At 38.8% G+C, this 21,866-nt stretch overlaps 1 protein-coding gene across 1 annotated transcript in view; it reads right to left on the reverse strand.

The window, feature by feature from the left end:
• Positions 1-21,866, reverse strand: part of ANKFN1 (ankyrin repeat and fibronectin type III domain containing 1) — a 442,590-nt gene that overhangs the window by 136,187 nt on the left and 284,537 nt on the right. The window contains exons 4-5 of the mRNA XM_059048917.2: positions 5,479-5,680; positions 2,520-2,730 (exon numbers count right to left, since the gene is read on the reverse strand). Of these exons, the coding sequence (XP_058904900.1) occupies positions 2,520-2,730; positions 5,479-5,664 (397 nt within the window). The 5' untranslated portion in view covers positions 5,665-5,680. The remainder of the gene's footprint in view (positions 1-2,519; positions 2,731-5,478; positions 5,681-21,866) is intronic.

Raw genomic sequence — 21,866 nt, forward strand, 5'->3', positions numbered from 1 at the left:
ACTAAATATTTAGTACTTGGGTTATTTTATGGAGATTTAATTATGCACAAGGGGGATTGGGGAGATTGGGAGTATTACTGGTTTCATGGAAAATGCAGAAATTCTTTGCAGCGTCTCAGGTAAGTAAGACTAATGTTTCATCCAGCTCAGTGCAGGCAACATCTGGATGAATGGTCTCCTTGTTCCTATAGAATGGGGCTCAGTCTGCATTCTCTATGTTCAGACCCCTTGATTCTCTCTCCACCGCTCTCTCACTGCATCTTTAGGACAGACATTATTGCAACATAAATTGGAAGGCAGCAAATAAACCTTTTTGATTTCTTCCATCCTTATTTGCCCATCCCTCCAAATCCTCCAATTCCACGAAAAAGAAGCAGCACCTTGATGATGGAGCTCTTATTGAAGAGCCCCAATGCTACTGAACCCAAGTCCTCATTCTTTTTGACATGGATGTGGTGAGTTTAGCATTTTTAAAATAAAGAGTTTTATGATACAAGGTTCTGCCTCTGTAACCTAGTTTTTGGGTGGCAGGGGTTTATGACATTTAGGAGCAGAGATGTGACCTCTAATTATATATTTGCTTGCTTCTCTCTCAGCCTTCTGGGTCTCACCACTTGGAAGTGAGTGAATCAGTATTAGTGAAACTAACAATTTGATGAGTTTACTTTTTTCTTTTAGGAAACATAAAAACTGAGGCTCAGAGCCATTGCGGTCATTGGGTCAGAGAGTTTGCACCTAAGGGAATATGAGTGCCTCCCTCAGAATGTTGTGTGAGGATTAAAGGAGTCAATACATGTAAAGTGCTCAGAATAGTGCCTGGCACAGGGCAAGGGCTATATGATTTTACCCCATCCACTCCTGGGTGGGGTCTATGACCTGAGATCAGCTCTCTGTGGTAAGTACTATCAGCTCTACTTCAAACTACACCCAGAAAGAAGCCATTCACAAAAGACCACATACGATGTGATTCCGTTTATATGAAATGTCCAGAAGAGGCAAATCTATAGAAACAGAAAGTAGATTAGTGGTTGCCCAGGACTGGGAGGAGTGGGGAGGTTGGGGTGAGATAGCTGAAGGGTATGGGGTTTCTTTTGGGGTGATGAAAATGGTGTAAAATTGACTGTGGTGACGGTTGCACAAGTCTGTGCATCTACTAAAAACTATTGAATTGTACACGATAAGTGAGTGAATTGTATGGCACGTGAATTATATCTCAATAAAGCTGTTAAAAAATGCATTCAGAATTCCACCCCTGCTCACCATCAATGTCACTACGGTGCTAGTCCAAGCAACTGGCATCTGTCTCCTGGACCATTAGAATAGCCTCCTAATTGGTTTTCACAATTTCACAGTTGCCCTAACCACTGTGTATTCTCCACACACGGCTGTAGTGATTTTTTTAAATGTAAAGCAGAATATGTCTTCCTCCCTCCCTCCCTCCCTTCCTTCCTCTTTCTTTCTTTCCCACGCCACGTGGCTTGCAGGATCTTAGTTCCCTGACCAAGGATTGAACCTGGGCCCCAGCAGTGACAGCACCGAGTCCTAACCGTATGTCTTTCATCTGCTTAAACTGTTTCACTGTCTGCCCGTCACACATAAAATCAAAGTGAAACTTCTCACCTTGGCTAATCTGCTCCTGTGTGATCTGGTCCCTGTGACTTCTCCTTCAGCCATCACTCTCCCCTATGTTCATTTTCCTTTAGCCACACTGGCCTTCTTATTCTTCAGATATGGCAATCTCATTCCTACCTGCCTCAGAACCTTTCTATTTGCCGTTCGCTCTGCCTAAAATTTGACCCCATATCTTCTCATAGCTCATTCCTTGTTATTGCCTAGGAAGGACTAGGCTCAAGTGTCACTGCATTAGAGAGACTTTTCTTGCCCAAACCTATTAAAATAGTCCCCACTCCATCAATCTCCACCCATTCATTCACTTTATTTTCTTCATAGTATTTATCACTATTTGAATTTATATATTAATTTATCTATTTACTTGATTGTTGGAAATCTCCTCCCCTAGTGTGTAAGTTCTTTGAGTGTAGAGAGTTTTGTCTTGCTCACCACTGCTTTCCTAGTACTTAGAACATGCCCTTTCCTCATTTTTGTTGAATGAGTAAATGAATGAATGGAACCACCATATTGACTGTGGACAGAAAGACATGAACACACACATACTCATTCTCTTTTCTATCTCATTCTTTTTTCTGTGTATATGTCCTGTGCTGTAGCCTCACTTGGGGGTATTTCACCTATCTTGAAACTTGCATTCAATTCTTAAGCGGAAGTTTCTTTGAGGTTCCTTTTCAATAACATTCTGTGTATTCTATTTAGAACGTAACTTGATGCTTAGACTGATAAACACTATCACTGTTTGCATGAAAGTTCATGAAAACATGTAAAGGATTTCAGAGCCTATGCTTAGTCAACCATTCATTCTAAGGGCCAGCAATGGCTGTTTTGGTGGCATAAAGCTGTGGTCTGGCCTTAATAGTACATGTTTTATTCTTGAGTTTACTTACAGTGTGGACTTTCTTGGGCCCCTGTTCTCAGAAGAATCTTAGCAATGGGCACATTGTTGGTCATGATGGCAATATCCAGAGGTGTCAATCCCTCACTGTTAGGTGTGTTGAGATCTAGTTCTTCCGATGTGTACTGATACAGGAGGATCTGCACAGCATCCATGTCTTGCTGTTCGACTGCTTCAAAAATGGCTTCATTGCCCTGGAAGTTCTGGAAAAGAATGAAGCAGGTTAGCACAGTTTCACAGACTGGCTTGTCTTCATGGCCTAGCTGTTTTGAATTTTAGGGACTGACTGCATTCCCACTTATAAGTGGTATAACTGCTATTTATTCCAAGGTCTCCGAAGTAAACACTATTGGACCCTCCCTCCATCTTTTTTAGTGAACATTGAAAAGATCTGTACACTTAGATGCATTGAGACAATATAGTATACAGTCTATAGATAAGGGCAAACATCAGTTTTTCTCAAACCAGTCTTCTGTGGAATACTGTTCAGTAGGCCATTATAAGGTGTTCTATGAAGAAAGTAGCATGTGGTCAAATGAATTTGGTAAACATTAGATTAAACCAAGTTACTGCATTAATTTATTGTAAGACCTCTCAAGCCCTTTAGTAATTTTAACATGCAATTATGACTCTAATAGGTGAGAAATATGACCTGTTGCAAATATTTTTTCACAGAACATATTTTTCATTATATTTGTTTTAACTGTCCTGGAATAAGGTTCTACTGAACATAGTTTGGAAAACACTTGCATAGGTAGCATAGCACAGGTAATTTAAATTATGACTAGCTTGGAATACACTTTCTCTGTTTCGCAAACTCATCCCCTCCCTTTCCATCCCTGTGTTTTGACTGTTTCTCAGACTGTTACCAGATCATGGCAATAACCTACCTGTTGCTAGTCTTAGTCTCCTCCATTCCCTACTCCATATTGATACAAGAGTGGTCTTTCTAAAGTTTACACTGCTACATGTCCCTTCCTTATTTACAGATCTCTGGTAGGTCCACACTGCCTGCAGGCTGACTCCCTAACTCCTAGACTCCTTTACACTAACCTCTACACTTTCTCAACCCTGAGCCCCAGCCACCGAATAACTGGCATTTCTGAGACCTCAGGTGAGGGGCTTAAGAGGTGGTTTCCAGGGAGGGTTTCAGTGGATTGGTGGCAATTGCTTTGGGGCCTGAGAGGGCCAAAAGTTGAATATTCATAGGATACAAATCGCCTATAGAATAGCTAAAGACAATGTCTTTCCTTTGAAAAGTTCTTTCGGGGATTAATAATAAGCAAAGGAGAAAAGCTTTAGAATTCTCTCAAATACATATTTCTGTAGCTCATGGGATAAGAGCAACACATATACTATTCATACATTTATCTGGTATCTTCTCCAAGAGTTGCCAGGTGTTTAAACACATTGAAATAGCAATGGTCCTGAGCTAGCATAGGGGTTGCCTGATTAAAATGTGGAAGGTCTTCAATAACCACATATTTAGGTTGGCAGGTTTTATTTTACGTCTCATCAAAAATTGATTCTCCCCATCAAAGACTACAGGTCGACTTAGCTGAGTGCATAACACATGAATGAAATTCGAGGAAAATACAAAGCTATTATGCAAATGCTTGTTTTGACAATGGGGACCCAGGGGATAGAACTGTTTGATATGCAGCTCTCTTTGCTACATGGCAGTCTGCTGAATGGAAAAGTGTTTTGTCAACAATCTGCTAAGCTGAACAGCCTCTGATGCTTAGGCCGTAACTCAGCCACAACCAAGCCCTCCCAGAAGATGAGTTTGAAATGAGAAAACAAATTAGAAAACAAATGAGCAAAGTTAAAATGCTGCCCTGTCCAAACAACACAGTTGTGTATTTGTTTGTGATTCTTAGTATGTCTAATTTCTCATGTGCCATACTTGCTCTCACTCTTAAGTCATTTCCTTTGCCATGCTTTTGTTGGCAAACTCTAGTATGCTTCTATCTGGAAAGGCTAGGGCTTATTTCTGTTTTAAGCTCAAACAAATGGTGCCATTACCCCCTGCAGAAATACCCTCGCTGAGCATGTTAATATTATGCCCTCAGCTTTTACTGAGGGGCAGTATAAGAAACTGCTATGTGAGAGTGTTTATAACATCCCCAATACTACTCTTTCTTCTCCATTACATAATTCACTATGACATCTTATAGAGGCCAGAGGACTTAGCAACAGGAAGATATTCATTTGGTATATTTCAGTTATTAGCTAATGGAACGCTATTACCAATTGTCCTTCCCCATCTGCTTTGACTGACTAGGAACTCAGAGGTAAATGTAATGATAAATTTTAGGTACTGTATTGGCCTAGGTTTTTCATATATCTATTTCTCTTTCCATCCCCACTATTTTCTTTTACTAGTTTTTTTCCTTCCTTCCTTCCTCCCACCCTCCTCTCCTTCCTTCTTTCTTTCTTTTTCCCTTTCTTGCTCCCTTGCTGTCCCCCACAATCACCATCACTATTGATTTATTTACCATTGTATACTACATTTGCATTTTTTTTTTTTGCCTGGATTCTGTCTTGAATGCCTTTGGAAAGCATATGGGGTAAACATTATAAATAAGTAAATAAAATATTGTTCATTGTTCATTCAATATTTGAATGAACACTGGATCTCTCAGAAAGCCTATTTAATCTCAAACTCCATATTTGTCAAGCTGCTATTTTGTGGGTTCTTTGGTCTATTAGAGAAAGAAAAACTAAGGGAAAAGAAAGGAAAAGAAATTAAGAAAAAGAAAGGGAAAATCTCACAGTCACTTAAACTTGGGCTAACATATATACGTGCAGTTCCTACCTTACCTGACTTTCAACATTTATAAACTTGCAAACATCAGGTTCTGAAGTAAACGTGGATCATCGTAGTGTCTCCTTAAATCCAAACACAACTGCACTAATCAAACCAAGATGAGAATAAAGAGTTTTATTACCACCGAAGTCTTTCTGAGACTCAGCCGGTCAGTTCTTGTTCTAAAATAGGCCTCATCAAACGAAGAGTGGCTCCCTTTCAGTTTCTCAGAGAGGTTCCGGTACAGGCGTTTGGCAGCACTGGGAGATGATGGGGCGCTATGTTTTTTTGACTGAGAAAGATGTAAATTCTGCATTTGCTGGGTCATTTTCACACGGCAGTTCCTAAGAGGAGAAAAATCTAATGTCGTAATAATTTACACAACATAGTTATAAGTTGACAAAAAATTTTATCACCCCCAGTAACCATCTGGAATCCTAATAAAATATTATGGCTGGAAGGGACCTTAGAGATCATCAGATCCAGCTTTTTCATGTTATAGACGAGAAAGCTGAAACCCAGGGAAGGGAAGCAGCTTGTTTATGGTCATATAGCTAATTGGTGGCAAGAATGAAATGACAACATTCATTTACTATATAAACATATGCATTTACATACAGACATATATGACTTGAGCCTCTACGAAAAATCTTTTGATCTCTGTCCCACTGGGAGGAAGTATCTCAATTCTATAACCCAGGGAGTCTGTTCAATTATTCTTGGCTATATATAATTGGAATTTTGCTACTTATACTCTAGATGCTGTCTTCTGTTGGGTGTATAAAAGAGTGTGGTTGTTTCCTGCAGATCCCCCTTCTCTCAAGGTGTTAAACTGTGCCTGTTGTCTGAGATTTGTTGGACTATCGCAGTGCCCAGAGCTTTGGGGAATTTGTACCGATAGTCTCATCCCTGCTCACCCCAGATACTCCAGACAGTGTCCTCTAGGACGCTTACTACTGGCATTCTCCAAGTAGTATTTGACTGCTGTTCCACAAATCTCTAAACAGGTCCTCACCGACGTCATACCTGAAGTCAATTTCCAGGAGGTTAGCTATGGATTTCAAAAGCTGTCCACCATTATGTTGGGTATTGCTATTGAAATATTGATGCTACCAAGGCTATTGCTGCCTAGCACGTGTGTATTGGATGAACAAATGTATGAATGAAATAACTGGCTAAGGCAGTTATGTGCAAGGTGTCTCCACTCCTGGTGCAGCCTCGGGTGCATTGGGCCCAGGTCTCTGGAGCATGCGGCTGCCTTCCCACCACCTGCCCTCAAATTTTCAGTGGAGTCTTCCACTTGTAATGCTGCCATTGTCACTTAGCTGTGACCCTTAGGACATCTCCAGTCCTTGAATTTTTATAGCTTTATGGACTCTGATATAATATCAGGTAGAATCTCTTTTATTGCCCAAACTTCACAGGACTGACTTCAGTGATTCTCCAACTCCTACAGGATATAACCATATTCTTTAGCTTTACATACAAGTGCTTGCCTTTCCAGCCTCCTCTGATACTGTACTTCTACATTTTAGGTTTCAGTCTTTCTGATCTCCTTAGAGTTTCCTCAGTGGTTCAAACTCTTTGCTACCTCTGGGTCTTTGTATGCACTGCTCTGTATGTATTAAAATTCCATCTGTGCCTTCATCCCCTAGGAAACAATTGTTGATCCTTAAAGTCTATGCTCAAGTAGTTTCTGACACCCCCGGGCAAATTTGGGTATTTCTTTACTCATTCACTCCGTATATGCTTGTTACAGTAAATACCTTATCACATTACAACTGTTTGTTTGGCTTTCTGTCTCCCAGCTAGTCTATATGCTTCACAAGGACAAGGACTGCTAAATATTACTTTTTATATCCGCAGTACCTAAAATGTGCCTGTCTCAGGGTAAAAGAAATATAACAGAGATTAAGATGTGAATCTCCTCTTCCACCTACTGAATATGGGATCTTGGGCGAGTTACTTAACATGTCTGCATCTTATTTTTCTAATTTTTAAAATAGAGAAAGTAACAACAACTACATATTATGGTTGTGGGGATTTGATGAGATAATGAATGTAAATAGCTTAGAATGTAGGCAGACTTCTGGCAGCTATCATATTTATTATAGAAGATACTCAGCAGATACTTCAGAGTAAATGAATGCACATTTGAGAGTCTATTACATATAATATAGTAAGGGCCTACCCAGGAAGCTCATTTCCTCTCATGCTTCTGAACTGGGTTCCATGTCCACTAGCACCAACTAATCTTGACTTACTTGCACTTTAACAAATGGAGATCCATCTTCATTACATTGTTGAATGTCTTTATGCACCTTTTAAGTCTTGCTTGTAATTTTCTCCAACACAGACTTCCTGGTGCCTTCTGAGGAGGTCAGACCTATTCAATATTAGTCATGTTCATCAGGCCCTACCCATTCTTAGCTAAACAGCCACATTTACATTTGGAAGGAGGATGTAAAGCACTGTCTGTAGTGTGTATGTACATGTGGGTATATTTTCATTAATTTTTAATAATCTTTTAATTTACACAAAAGCAGTAGGTGATTTGGCGTCTTCCACTTTCTGCCTACAAATCTTTTACCTATAATTCAATAGCAGCCATAGCACTTCCTCTATATCTTAACCATTCCCACAGAAATTCCAGATTGATATGCCAGCTAGCTTACATGGGGATTGCCTTTACTTATTTACTTCTGCCTCCTGTCTCTAGCCTTTTCCTTCAGCATTAAGCCATCTGTCTTGTCTACATCATTATCGTTCCCCAAATAACTCTGCATTCTTTAGTATCTCCCACAGTGCCCTGGAGTCCAGTAAATAAATTCTTGTCGATTGATCAAATTCCAGTGACTTGCCCTCTAGCTGATGACACCTACCCACATGGTCTCTTTTGTCTTTGCTCATCTCCCATCTGTTCCCTTCACTCAAAATAGGTTGACTTTCTCTGTCTCTCTGACTTCCTTCTCATACTACCCCAGCTGTCCCTTCCTTCCAGGCCATCCTTTAGCACGTTTCTGTTTTTCTAGATTTCATCTATCATTATATTTTCTTTTCCGTCTCTATATTTAAAATTTTGTCTGATGAGAGATACTGAGAAAGACAACTTTCTATTATCTGTTCTCATAAACATGCACACCCATCCCAGCTAAATGTGCTCTTAAATTTTTACCATGGAAAGGGAAGAGCATTTGAGACGCAGAGGAGCTTTGGCTCTGGAATTTGGCAGACCCAAGCTTGAACCATGATATTGTTATCTGTAATCTGTGTAACTTTGGGCACTTTAATAAAATTCTCTGAGTCTGTGTAATATACAAAAAGGTTTATTACAGAGTTGTGAAGATTAAATAAATTAACAAAAGGTATGCATCCTGTTTGGTGCATAGTAGCCACTCAGTAAATAGTAGCAATTATTAAGGTTACTTCAAGTCTTCTTCCCAAACCAGAAACACCAAAGTACACTGTAATAATTTAAATAGATTTTTTTTGGGTTTTTTTTTTTTGGTACACGGGCCTCTCACTGTTGTGGCCTCTCCTGTTGCAGAGCACAGGCTCCGGACGCGTAGGCTCAGCGGCCGTGGCTTACGGGCCCAGCTGCTCTGCGGCATGTGGGATCTTCCAGGACCGGGTCATGAACCCGTGTCCCCAGCATCGGCAGGCGGACTCTCAACCACTGAGCCACCAGGGAAGCCCAGTTTTGTTTGTTTTAAACATTGTTTTGAATCTGATTTTATGTATTTATTATACTTCATTTTTATTTTGATAAAAATATGTTTAGATATATTAGTGTGTATGTTTACAGTAAGTTATGGTAAAACAGAAGTACCAAGTAGAGCTTCAGACTGTTAGAGGGAAGAGAGGAATAAAGATGTTCAAAAATACTTGAAAAATAAAAAGAAACAAAATTAGGAAACATAATAAATAGAAATGTAAAATGAAGGAGTAGGGTTAAGACTGAATATGTGAGCACAGTACATTCAGATGGTTTACTTTTCCTAATAAAAGGTAAAACTCTCCAACTGAGATTTTTAAATTGTCATTTACAAGTGGTACACCTAATTAAACATTTCTCAGAAATATTAAAAACAAAAGAGAAGTATGACAGTGGGAATGACAAAATAAGGACCTCTGAAAATCTTCTTCTACATAAAAGCAATGAGAACATCAGCAAAAATTGTCAGAATTAATTTTTCAGAACCTTGGAAATTAACCAAAGGTTTGAAGCAATCCAGGAAGTGTTTATTCACGAAAAGTAACTGAATTTGGTAAGAATAGTAAGCTTTGTGGCATTTTTAACTTGCTTCATTCCCATATCCCTCAGCTCTGTGGTAGCCTTGAAGACTAAACAGCCTACATTCATAGTAAAAACCAGTAGCCTGGCAGCCACTGGATGGTGTAGAATAGTAATGGAGCATCTTTAAAGCCCCATTTTGAGAGAATCATCATTATTTGACACTTCTGGTGGTTCCCTGGAAGAACTCACTCACAAGGCTTTTTTTTTTTTTTTTAATTTATTTGACTCTGAGCTCACCAAGTGCAAATAAACTTTTCCTCTGGGGCAACTGTTGAAAACAAACATCAGCAATGGCTTAATATCACAGCTGCCTGAGGTGGTGGATAAGAATGGTAGCAAACAGTAGATAACCAAAAAGCTTAAAAGGAAAAGTTGAGGAATTAGATGCCCATAGGACTTTGAAAAGTTCTGACACATTCTTGGGGATCTAGGCAGATCACAGGCATGCCCAGAGCTGAGAGCATTCTCATGAAATATCTGAGAAGGTCCTAAGCTCTCATCTCTGTCTGACTTTGAGGCTCTGTACAAGCAGGATGTGAAGGCTAAGGCAGAGCTGTCAACTGCCTGATGAGTATTGAAGGTGTGCTCCAACATACACATAGAACCCCTTTGCCAAGGTCAGTTCTAGACCTTTAAGGAAATTTGTGTTCAATCATTAGCTGACCACTAAGCTAACGAAGCAAAGACTTCAGTGGCCACATATGACAAGAATACAGACTTTACAGATTTAGTTCTGTACTTTACAAATTCAGTTAGAGGACAATCTGATTTATAGTGTTGCCACATTACATTATTTAGGATGCCTAGCTTTCAACAGAAAAAAATATGAGACATGCAAAGAAACAAAAAAAAATATTTTACATTCACAGGAAATAATGCAGTATATTAACATTGCCCTTGAAGAAGTCCAAATATTGGGCTTATTAGACAAAGACTTTATTTTTTTTTATATCTATCTATCTATCTATTTATTTATTTATTTTGGGTACAGTTGTTTTACAATGTTCAGTTACTTTCTACTGCGCAGCTAAGTGAAGTAGAGTTCCCTGTGCTGTACAGAGGTTCTCATTAGTTATTTTATACATATTAGTATATATACGTCAATCCCAATCTCCCAATTCATCCCATTTACCCCCTTTACCCCTTTAGTGTCCATACATTTGTTCTCTACATCTGTGTCTCTATTTCTGCCTTGCAAACCAGTTCATCTGTACCATTTTTCTAGATTCCTCATATATGCGTTAATATATGATATTTGTTTTTCTCTTTCTGACTGACTTCGCTCTTCAGGACAGTCTCTATGTCCATCCATATCTCTACAAACAACCCAATTTTGTTCCTTTCTATGGCTGAGTAATATTCCATTTAGACAAAGACTTTAAATTGGATATCTTAAATATGTTCGAAGAACTAAAGGAGTTCATGTCTAAAGAAATAAAGGAAATTATGAGAATGATGTCTCACCAAATAGACAATATCAATACAAGGTAGAATTTATTTAAAAAAGCCAGAATCAAATAGAAATTCTGGAGTTGAAAAGTACAATAACTGAAATGAAAATTGACTGGAGGAACTCAACATCAGATGTGAGTGGGCAGAAGAAAGAATCAGCAAACTTGAAGATAGGTCAATTGAAATCAGTTTTAGGAGCAAAATGGAAAAAAAAAATGAGGAGAACCAGAGCCTTAGAGATCTGTGTGACACCATAAAATGTACCAACATATATATGATAGGCATCCCAGAAGGAGAAGGAGGAGGAGAAAGCATATTGAAAAAATAATGGCCAAAAACATCCCCAAATTGATGAAAAACATTAACCTACACATCCTAGAATCTCAGTGAATACCTAGTTGGATAAAGTCAAAGAGATTCAAACCTAGATACATCATAATTAAACTGTCAAAAGCTAAAGACAAAGAGACAATCTTGAAAACAACAAGTAAGAAATAACTCTTTATGTAAAAGGAATTCTCAAAATGATTTACAGCTGGTTTTTCACCAGAAAATGATAGAGGCCAGAAGGAAGTGGTTTTAAGCACAGTATCAAAAGTAAGGACTTTGATACAAGGCTGATCTACTTTTAGGTTTTGCTACTTATTGGAAAATTATTCAAATAATTTTTTTTTTTTTTTTTTTTTTTTTTTTGTGATATGCGGGCCTCTCGCTGTTGTGGCCTCTCCCGTTGCGAAGCACAGGCTCCGGACGCGCAGGCTCAGCGGCCATGGCTCACGGGCCCAGCCGCTCCGCGGCATGTGGGATCTTCCCGGACCCGGGCACGAACCCGTGTCTCCTGCATCAGCAGGCGGACTCTCAACCACTGCGCCACCAGGGAAGCCCCAAATAATTTTATTAGCTATAATTAGCTGTATGATATTTAGCAAAATATTAGCTTCAATTTTCTCATCTTAGCAGTGGTCCCATCTCAATTTTAATAGTCATGTCTAAAGGGATATTAAAGTTTTAAATGAGATAATACATACCAATTGTTTAACAGAGTGCCTGAAATAAACAGATGTTCAATAAATATTTTTTGAACATCTATTTATTTTAGGCCCGCTGTTTCCAGGCAACTACTGGTCTGCTTTTTGATACTATAGATTAGGTTTCATTTAATGGAATTTCATACAAGTGGAATCATCATCATTCACTTTTTTTTTAAAACCTAGATTCTTCTTCTTTATTTGAGGGTCAATTTTTAAAAATGAATTTATTTATTTTGGGCTACATTGGGTCTTTGTTGCAGTGCATGGGCTTTCTCTAGTTGGGGCAAGTGGGGGCTACCCTTCATTTTGGTGCATGGGCTTCTCATTTCAGTGGATTCTCTTGTTGCGGAGCATGGGCTCTAGGCACCTGAGCTTCAGTAGTTGTGGTGCGCTGGCTCAGTAATTGTGGCTCATGGTCTCAGTAGTTGTGGCTTGCGGGCTCTAGAGCACAGGCTCAATAGTTGCGGTGCAGAGGCTTAGTTTCTCCACGGCATGTGGGATCTTCCTGGACCAGGGATTGAACCGGTGTCCCCTGCACTGGCAGGTGGATTCTTAACCACTGTGCCACTAGGAGAGTCCTGAGGGTCAATTATTTTTTTAATGGTAGCATTTCTTTTTTTTTAATTTTAATTTTTAAAAATTGAAGTATAGTTGATTTACAATGTTGTGTTAGTTTCAGGTGCACAGCAAAGTGATTCAGTTATATATAAAAATATGTATATTCTTTTTCAGATTCTTTTCTGTTACACGTTATTACAAGGTATTGAATATAGTTTCCTGTGCTATACAGTAGGTCCTTGCTGTTTATCTATTTTATATACAAGTAAGTCCCCTACATGTGAACAAGTTCCATTCCAAGAGCGCGTTCATAAGTCCAATTTGTTTGTAAGTCCAACAAAGTTAGCCTAGGTACCCAACTAACACAATTGGCTATATAGTACTGTACTGTAGTAGGTTTATAATATTTTTCACACAAATAATACATAAAAAACAAATAAACACAAAAAACAAAGAAAACGTTTTTAATCTTACAGTACAGTACCTTCCTTGAAAGGTACAGTAGTACAGTACAACAGCTGGCATACAGTGGCTGGCATCGAGTGAACAGGTGAGAAGAGTGACTGACTAGAGGAGGGAAAGGAGGTGGGAGATAGTAGAGCTGAAGGATCGTCAGCAACAGGAGATGGAGGGCAAGTTGCAGTTTCACTTACACCTGATGTTGATAGCATAGGTTCTGGTTCCTTGCTGGATTCAATTCTATCTACCCTCTTGAAAAAACGATCCAGTGATGTCTGGGTAGTAGCTCTTTTTTTCTCATCATAGATAATACGGTAGCACTGGATTGCATTCTGACTGGCTGCTGCAACCTTTGTGTACCATTCTACGTTTGGGTCCTGTGCCTCAAACACTAAAAGTGCCTTCTTAAATAAAGAAAATCCCCTTGCCATTTCCTGCATCGTGAATCTCTTTGGTTCTTCAGTTATTTCTTCTTCCTCTTATCTCTCTTTGTCCTTTCTCTGGGCCTCCAACTCCATCAGATCTTCATTAGTAAGCTCTTTGGGTTGCACAGCAAAAAGTTCAATGAAATCGTCCTCTTGCAGATCTTGCTTGAAATAAAGATACTGTACTCTATACAGTACTGCACAGTAAAGTACACAAAAGCACAACCACTTGTAGAGGATGCATGAACATGACAATGTATGCCAGACACATGAACTGACTTACGTGGTTGGACATACTAATGCACGTTTGCATCTTTGAAGGTTTGCAACTTGAAGGTTCGCATGTAGGGGACTTACTGTACAGTAGTGTGTATGTGTTAATACCAAACTCCTAATTTATCCCTCCCCCTCCTTTTCCCTTTGGTAACCATAAGTTTGTTTTCTATGTCTGTGAGTCTATTTCTGTTTTGTAAATAAGTTCATTTGTATGATTATTTAATATTCCCCATAAGTGATATCATATGATATTTGTCTTTCTCTGACTTACTTAATATGATAATGTCTAGGTCCATCCATGTTGCTGCAAGTGGCATTATTTTACTCTTTTTTATGGTTGAGTAATATTCCACTGTGTGTGTGTGTGTGTGTGTGTGTGTGTGTGTGTGTGTGTGTGTAAATATATATATAAATCACATCTTTATCCATTCATCTTTTGATGGGCATTTAGGTTGTTTCCATGTCTTGGTTATTGTAAATAATGCTGCTGTGAACATTGGGGTGCATATATCTTTTGGGATTATGGTTTTCTCTGGATATATGCCCAGGAGTGGGGTTGTATGTGAACTCTAGTTTTAGTTTTTTAAGGAGCCTCCATACTGTTCTTCATAGTGGGTGTACCAGTTTACATTCCCACCAACAGTGTAGGAGGGTTCCTTTTTCTCCATACCCTATCCAGCATTTATTATTTGTAGACTTTTTGATGATGGCCGTTCTGACTGGTGTGTGATGATACTTTACTGTAGTTTAGATTTGCATTTCTCTAATAATTAGCGATGCTGAGCATCTCTGCATGTGCTTGTTGGCCATCTATATTTTTACCTGGCTTCTTTAACTCAGCTTTATTATTTTGAGAGTCATCCATATTGTAATGTCTATTAGTAGTTCTTCACTTTTTATTGCTGAATAGTATTCCATTGTATAGGTGTACCACTCTTAATCAATTTTAAGGTATTATTTTAGCAATAATAAGACTTTAACAAGACTTGGGATTTGCTCTAAAGAAAGAAAATATATATATTTTTCTTCCATGAAACAGGATTAGGAGACCTGAGTTACAAAGAGAAGGGGACACAGATTGAAGGTGTGCTGGTCTCTGCAACATGGATACAGGACTAGACTTTAGGAGATAGTTAACCAGGCAGAGATTCTCTATGGGAAAGCTAATTTCTAGTTTTATGATTTTTTTTTGCATCCTAATAATGTTTTTATCCCCAAATCTTTAATAAAAGTCATGTTAAATGTTATGGTCTGTCAAACCTTTAGGAAATAAATTATACCATCCTACATAAATGTCTTTAAAGTTTGGGTTCATTTTTGAAGCCCTGATACCAAAACCAGAAAAAAGGCATTACAAGAAAAGAAAGCTATTGCCCAATGTCTCTCATGAGCATAGAGGCAAAAAATGTCAACAAAATATTAGCATATAAACTTCAGCAATATACAAAAAGGATAATACATCATGATCAAGCGTGGTTTATTGCAGGAAAGCAAGTTAGTATAACATTCAAGCATAATTTATTACATTAACAGAATAAAAGGGAAAAAAACATATGGTCCTCTTAATAAATGAAGATAAAGCAGCATTTGACAATATTCAACATCCGTTTATGATTAAAAAATATTTCAGGAATATAAGGGAACTTCTTCAACCTGATAAAGAGAATCTGCAAAAACCTATAGCCAACATTATATTTAATGATTAAAGACCAAGTGCTTCCTCCTAGGATCAGAAACAATGCAAGAATGTCCACTCCTACCTTTTCTAGTGTTCTAGGCGTTCTTGCCAGTGAAGTAAGACAAGAAAGATAAAGGCATATAGATTGGAAAGAAAGAAGCAAGACAGTCTTCATTTGCAGATGACATGAAAGTTTTGTACAATAATCTAATAAATCCTCAAAAATCTACTTAGAACTAAATGCAGCAAAATATATGTAAGACCTATATACTTAAAACTACATGACATAAATGAGTGAATTAAAGAAGACCTAAATAAATAGAGATATACCTTCTTCATGATCAGATCAGAAGAATTAGTATTGTTAAGGTGCCAATTCTTCCAAATTGAGCTATAGATTCAATTCAGTCTCAATCAAAATTCTAGCAGCCTTTCTTTCTTTCTCTTTTTCTTTCTCTCTCTCTTTCTTTCTTTCTTTCTTTTTCTCTCTTTCTCTATTTCTCTCTTTCTCCTTCCCTTCCTCCCCCTTCCTCGCTCCCTCCCTCCCCTTCTTTTCTTCCTTCCTCCCTCCCTCCCCTTCCCTTCTTCCTTCCTCCCTCCCTCCTTTCTTTCTTCCTTCCTTCCTTCCTTCCTTCCTTCCTTCCTTCCTTCCTTCCTTCCTTCCTTTCTTTCTTTCTTTCTTGAAATTGATTGACAAGCTGTATGAAAATGGGAAGAATCTAAAATAGTCAAAACAACTCTGAAAAAGAACAAAGTTGCTTACATGACCTGATTTCAAGACTTATAAAGCTACAATAATCAAGACATGGTACTGGTGTAAGGATAGCTATATAAATAAAGATAGTGGCATAAGGATAGACATATAGGTGAATGAAACATAGTAGAGAGCCCAGAAATAGCCTGCACATATATTATCAATGGATTTTTGATAAAAGTGTCAAGGTAATTCAATAGAAAAAAAGAAAATTTTCAACAAATAGTGCTGGAACAATGGGATATACATATGCCAAAAAAAAAGAGAACCTCAACTCCTACTTCATATCATATGTAAAAATTAACTTAAAATGAAATAGATTGTAGAGCTAACTGCAAAAGCTAAAACTGTAAAACTTCTAGAAGAAAACATAGGAGATTGCTTCCATGTCCTGGCTATCATAAATAGAGCTGCAATGAACATTTTGGTACATGATTCTTTTTGAATTATGGTTTTCTCAGGGTATATGCCTAGTAGTGGGATTGCGGGGTCGTATGGTAGTTCTATTTGTAGTTTTCTAAGGAACCTCCATACTGTTCTCCATAGTGGCTGTATCAATTTACATTCCCACCAGCAGTGCAAGAGGGTTCCCTTTTCTCCACACCCTCTCCAGCATTTATTGTTTCTAGAGTTTTTGATGATGGCCAATCTGACCGGTGTGAGATGATATCTCATTGTAGTTTTAAGTGTCCATCAACAGATGAATGGATAAAGAAGATGTGGCACATATATACAATGGAATATTACTCAGCCATAAAAAGAAATGAAACTGAGTTATTTGTAATGAGGTGGATAGACCTGGACTCTGTCATACAGAGTGAAGTAAGTCAGAAGGAGAAAAACAGATACCATATGCTAACACATATATATGGAATCTAAGAAAAAAAATGTCATGAAGAGATTAGTGGTAGGACGGGAATAAAACACAGACCTACTAGAGCATGGACTTGAGGATATGGGGAGGGGGAAGGGTAAGCTGTGACGAAGTGAGAAAGTGGCATGGACATACATACACTACCAAATGTAAAATAGATAGCTAGTGGGAAGCAGCCGCATGGCACAGGGAGATCACCTCTGTGCTTTGTGACCACCTAGATGGTTGGGATAGGGAGAGTGGGAGGGAGGGAGACACAAGAGGGGAGAGATATGGGAACATATGTATATGTATAACTGATTCACTTTGTTGTAAAGGAGAAACTAACACACTATTGTAAAACAGTTATACTCAAATAAAGATGTTAAAAAAAAAGAAAACATAGGAGAAAGTCTTTGTGAACTTGAATAAGACAATGATTTCTTAGAGGAGGCACAAAAAACACAAACCATAAAATAAATTGATAAATTGAACTTCATGAAAATTAAAGACTTCTGCTCTTTGACATATTATGGCCTGATCTCAGTTACAGTTTTGGAGGACCTGTGAATATACCTGGAGCCAAGCTGTACGGAAAGAGTGAGAGTAGCCTGGTCAATCTAGGTACAAAATGGCGTGAATAACCTGTGGAGAGTGTTGTCTCTTCAGATTTATTTCAAAACTACCTGTTCCCTGGGCTTTGGCCACTTGCTCAAATAGAGAGCTTTGGCTGTTGCCATCGCCCTGTCTCTAAATGCCACCAGCTGTCTCAAGTGAAAGGTGGGTCCATCATGCTTGCTGTGACAGAGCTGCAACAGCTCTGACCCAACCAGACCCATGGAGGGAGGCTTCAGCTTCACTCATGTCTACCTTGAAGGACTCGGTAATACTATCTGGAAATGGAAAAAACTGGACCAGTGAGAGACAGGAGACTGGAAGTATCCAGCAGATAATTTCCTCTCCATTCCTTCCCTGTGGACTATTTTGAAGGCTTCTTGGAAGCAGTCACAGGCAAACAAACAGCCATATGTGTTTTCTTATGATGCCTTGGCTAGTTCAGTTACAAACCATCTGTATTTGTTTTCCCTCCTTCCTTGACTCATTTCCCTTTTTTCCTTCACTCTTGACGCCCTGAGGTTATATCTCCCAATACCTAATAGAATATTTGCAATTGACTCTGCCTCAGGCTTTGTTTTCACAGGCTAAGACAAAATGTAATAACAATCCTATGAGAAAGTCAGTACTGTTATTACATCCTCATTTTACAAACAAGGAAACTGAGGCCCAGAGAGGTGATTAATTTGTACAAGATTCTACAGTCAGTAAGTGGAGGAGGTAGCATCTGAACTCTGACTCCAAAGCTCATGCTCTTATCAACTCTGCTATTATTCTGCCTGAGGGATCTTGGTCTGGCTGCCTGTCAGCTTCTTCCTAGACCTTGCTTCTGAAGACAAGATCTTGCCCTCATTATGAGTTCCAGGATGTCCAGAGTCCCTGTCTCACAGGATCTTGGTTGTGGGGCTTTCTCACTGTATTTGTACTGTGAAAAATGATCTGAGCCAGTTTGGATGAGGAGTCGTAAGACAAAGCATATTAGAAACAGGAGCTCTAGCCATTCTTGACAACTGGGTTGACAGATACATTCAGTGAAGGGAACATTTCTGACTGGGATAAGGTTGCTCTTCAGGCTGTGATGTGAACTAGGGACCTTCAGACTTCAACCTGCCTGTCACTAGATAGAAAAGAAAGTATGACACCCCCATTCTCCCCTGCTGTTAACATGACAGTTATGTCTTCGATTGCTAAAGGTTGGCCAATTCTATTACACTGATGATATATAACAGGGTGGAATCATCCTTTCTAGTTCCTGTGCATTTAAAAAAATATATATATTCAGTTATTCAGTGACAAGTTTTGAAAAGTCAGCTGTGACTTCACAGCAAGAAGAAGACTGATTTTTGAAGTTTAATAGCATCTTTATGAGGTAGAAAGTGAAAAGGCAATTAATATTGGTTCTATAGTTCAATAAACCCTTACGGATAGTCTACTCTGTAACCTATCTATCCTGTGATAGACCCTGGTGATTCAAAGGTGAATAAGATAGGGTCCTCGTAGGGTGACCAGCTCTCTTGGTTTGCCTGGGACTGAGGGGTTTCCCTGCATTGCAGGACTTACAGTTCTAAAACTGGGAAAATCCTAGGCAAATTGAAACAAGCCGATTACCCTACCTGTACCCCAAGGGGCTCATGGGCTAAAAAGGAGGGCAGTTATGCAAGTGCATGTGGCTATGAAATAGTGTGGTATGTGAAATTATGGAATAATAATATCTTTTACTTCTATGGCACCTTCTGTGAGCCAGGCAGTATTCAAAATAATGACTTTATATATATCAGTTCACAGAATCCCATAACAGCCCTGTGAAGTAAGGACTATTATCATCCCCACTTTACGCAGTAAGAAATTGGGACACTTCTAAGGTGCAGATCTGGGATTCAAGCCCAGGTAATATGGGTCTATATCTGATAAATTAACCTCTAGACACTGTTCTCAAAAGCCTAAGGCAAAGAAGTAGCAAAAGGTATAATTGATTAACTTCGTGAGTAACAGGAGGTGGTCATGGGAGAACGGGGTGTGGGGAAATGGATTAGAGAAGGTAACGCCCGAGCAGGAATTTAGGAAGGAAATAAAAAGTCATTCTAGGTTGAATAGCTCAGGTTGGGACATGGAAATGTGAACTGTCATGGTGCTGCTGGTAAGTCAATGTCCACAGGAGCCCTAATGGTATTTTTCTGGGCTCTGACACGTTCACTGATACATTTCATCCACCATGCCAGGAACTTCGGAAAGGAGCCTGGAGAGGTAGCAAGGCCAGTATCAAGGACTTCGCATGCCATTCTAAGGAGCATAGATTTCAACCTGTTCACAGCAGGGAATCACTAGAGAACTTTAAGAAAAAGCTGATATTTGCACTTTTAGAGAATTACTCTGGAGGCATCCAGAGGGTGATTTGAAAGGGAGAGGGTTGTGGTGGGACCGGTGACAAGTGACAACCAAGTCTGAAGGTCTTGAAGAAGTCCTTGTGAGAGCTGGTGACTTCAACTACAGTATGTGACAATAGGGTTGGAGAGGGCTGGACAGATTAAAAAGATGAAGAAAGTAAAATGGACCAAGCTTTGTTAGGGATTGGGTGGAAGGGTTAAAGGAATCAGGAAATATGAAAGTAACTTCTATGAGCTTTGCTTGGCTAACTAGCCAAATAATGGTTCCACCAATAATTAAAAAAACAAAACAAAACAAAAGAACACAGGAAGAAGAGTGGATTTAAAGGAGAAAGATGGTAAGTTCAGCTTTCCACAGTGTGACTCTCAAGGGCCTAGAAGAAATCTAGATGATATTGTCTAAGCCAAGCATTCCACACAAAAAGGACTTGGCTTGTCCTAAAGACTACTTAGTTTTCTGATCAAGAGTGAAATAATAATTATGAGGGAAGTTCTTGGAGACATGTATGAAATCAAAAGAAAGCAGGATAATTAATATAATATTAATGCAGCATTTTTTTGGTTTTCCCTGAGGTAGAAAACATTTAATACATTCATTTATGTTAAAGTATTGGTGGCTTAATTTATTACTCCTCCTAAGAAATAGCTTTATTTAATAAAAGACAGCAATACTTAACTGAATTCCTGATAAAAGAATTTCAGGTACCTCAATCCTAGAGATAGAACTTTTTGTGTGTGTGATTTTTTTCATAAATGAGCCTTCTAGAATGAAATCACAGAACATTTACAGCTGCTAATTCCATGTACATGGGTATGGGGGTAATTTGACCATCTGAAAGTTGTCATAAATTCAATACATGGGCTTCTCTCCTCCCTGAGTTAACTCCGCCCAAGTATTTCCACGTTTGTTTATTTCAAATATTTAAGACCTTCAGTATCTTGTCATCCTAGGTATAGAAAATCAGTTATTATTGACCAATAAGGAAAAAAATTATTTACATGACCTATTTATTTGAATTTTAAGTTTTTTAAAAATGACATTTTTTCATCTCTATTCTCCCCTTCTAATTCCCGAAAAAGGTAATCATGCTTCCTTCAGACTACTCCATATCCATTAGATGGGGGAAGGGGCAGGCATCTCCTCATCCCCACATAAAATCTCATTTGTGGGTTTCTGGTGCATGGTCAATGATCTTAATTACCGATTACATCCTTTAACAAGAAAGATTTCAGTAGTATCCCATGGATACATTAATCGAGCTTAGCGTATCTTCTTTGAAACAGTCAGGAATGGAAGGAGTGGAGGAGTGGAGATTCAGGGAGAGTAAGTGAATTTCTCAAAGACACACACTTAGTCTCAGAACCAGCAAAAGGGACTTGCTTTCCTGACATCTCTAACCACTAAGCAATGCTGTCTCCTTTCTGTTAGGATGCCATCATTTGTGAAACAGCCAAATCGTGTGGGAGAATGACCCTGCTCTTGTGATTGAGTGGCCTGGGGATACTTTCTACTAGGCAAAATGCCACCCATCTCTCAGATTTCTTAACTTTGGTTTTTATTTAAAGAAGCATGCTGCTCGCTGTTCCAACATCATCCATCCTTGTCAGCGCCCAAGGCCACAACTCCATCTGAATAGCCAATGATATACTGCAGATAGAGTGCACCGAAGACATTATATTCTACGTAACATTTATGTGGACTCTGAACCCGCCAGAGATGGATTGATGCTGCCATAAAGTCTTGCAGT

This window comes from Kogia breviceps, chromosome 19, assembly GCF_026419965.1.
Source record: "Kogia breviceps isolate mKogBre1 chromosome 19, mKogBre1 haplotype 1, whole genome shotgun sequence".
Lineage (NCBI taxonomy): Eukaryota > Metazoa > Chordata > Mammalia > Artiodactyla > Physeteridae > Kogia > Kogia breviceps.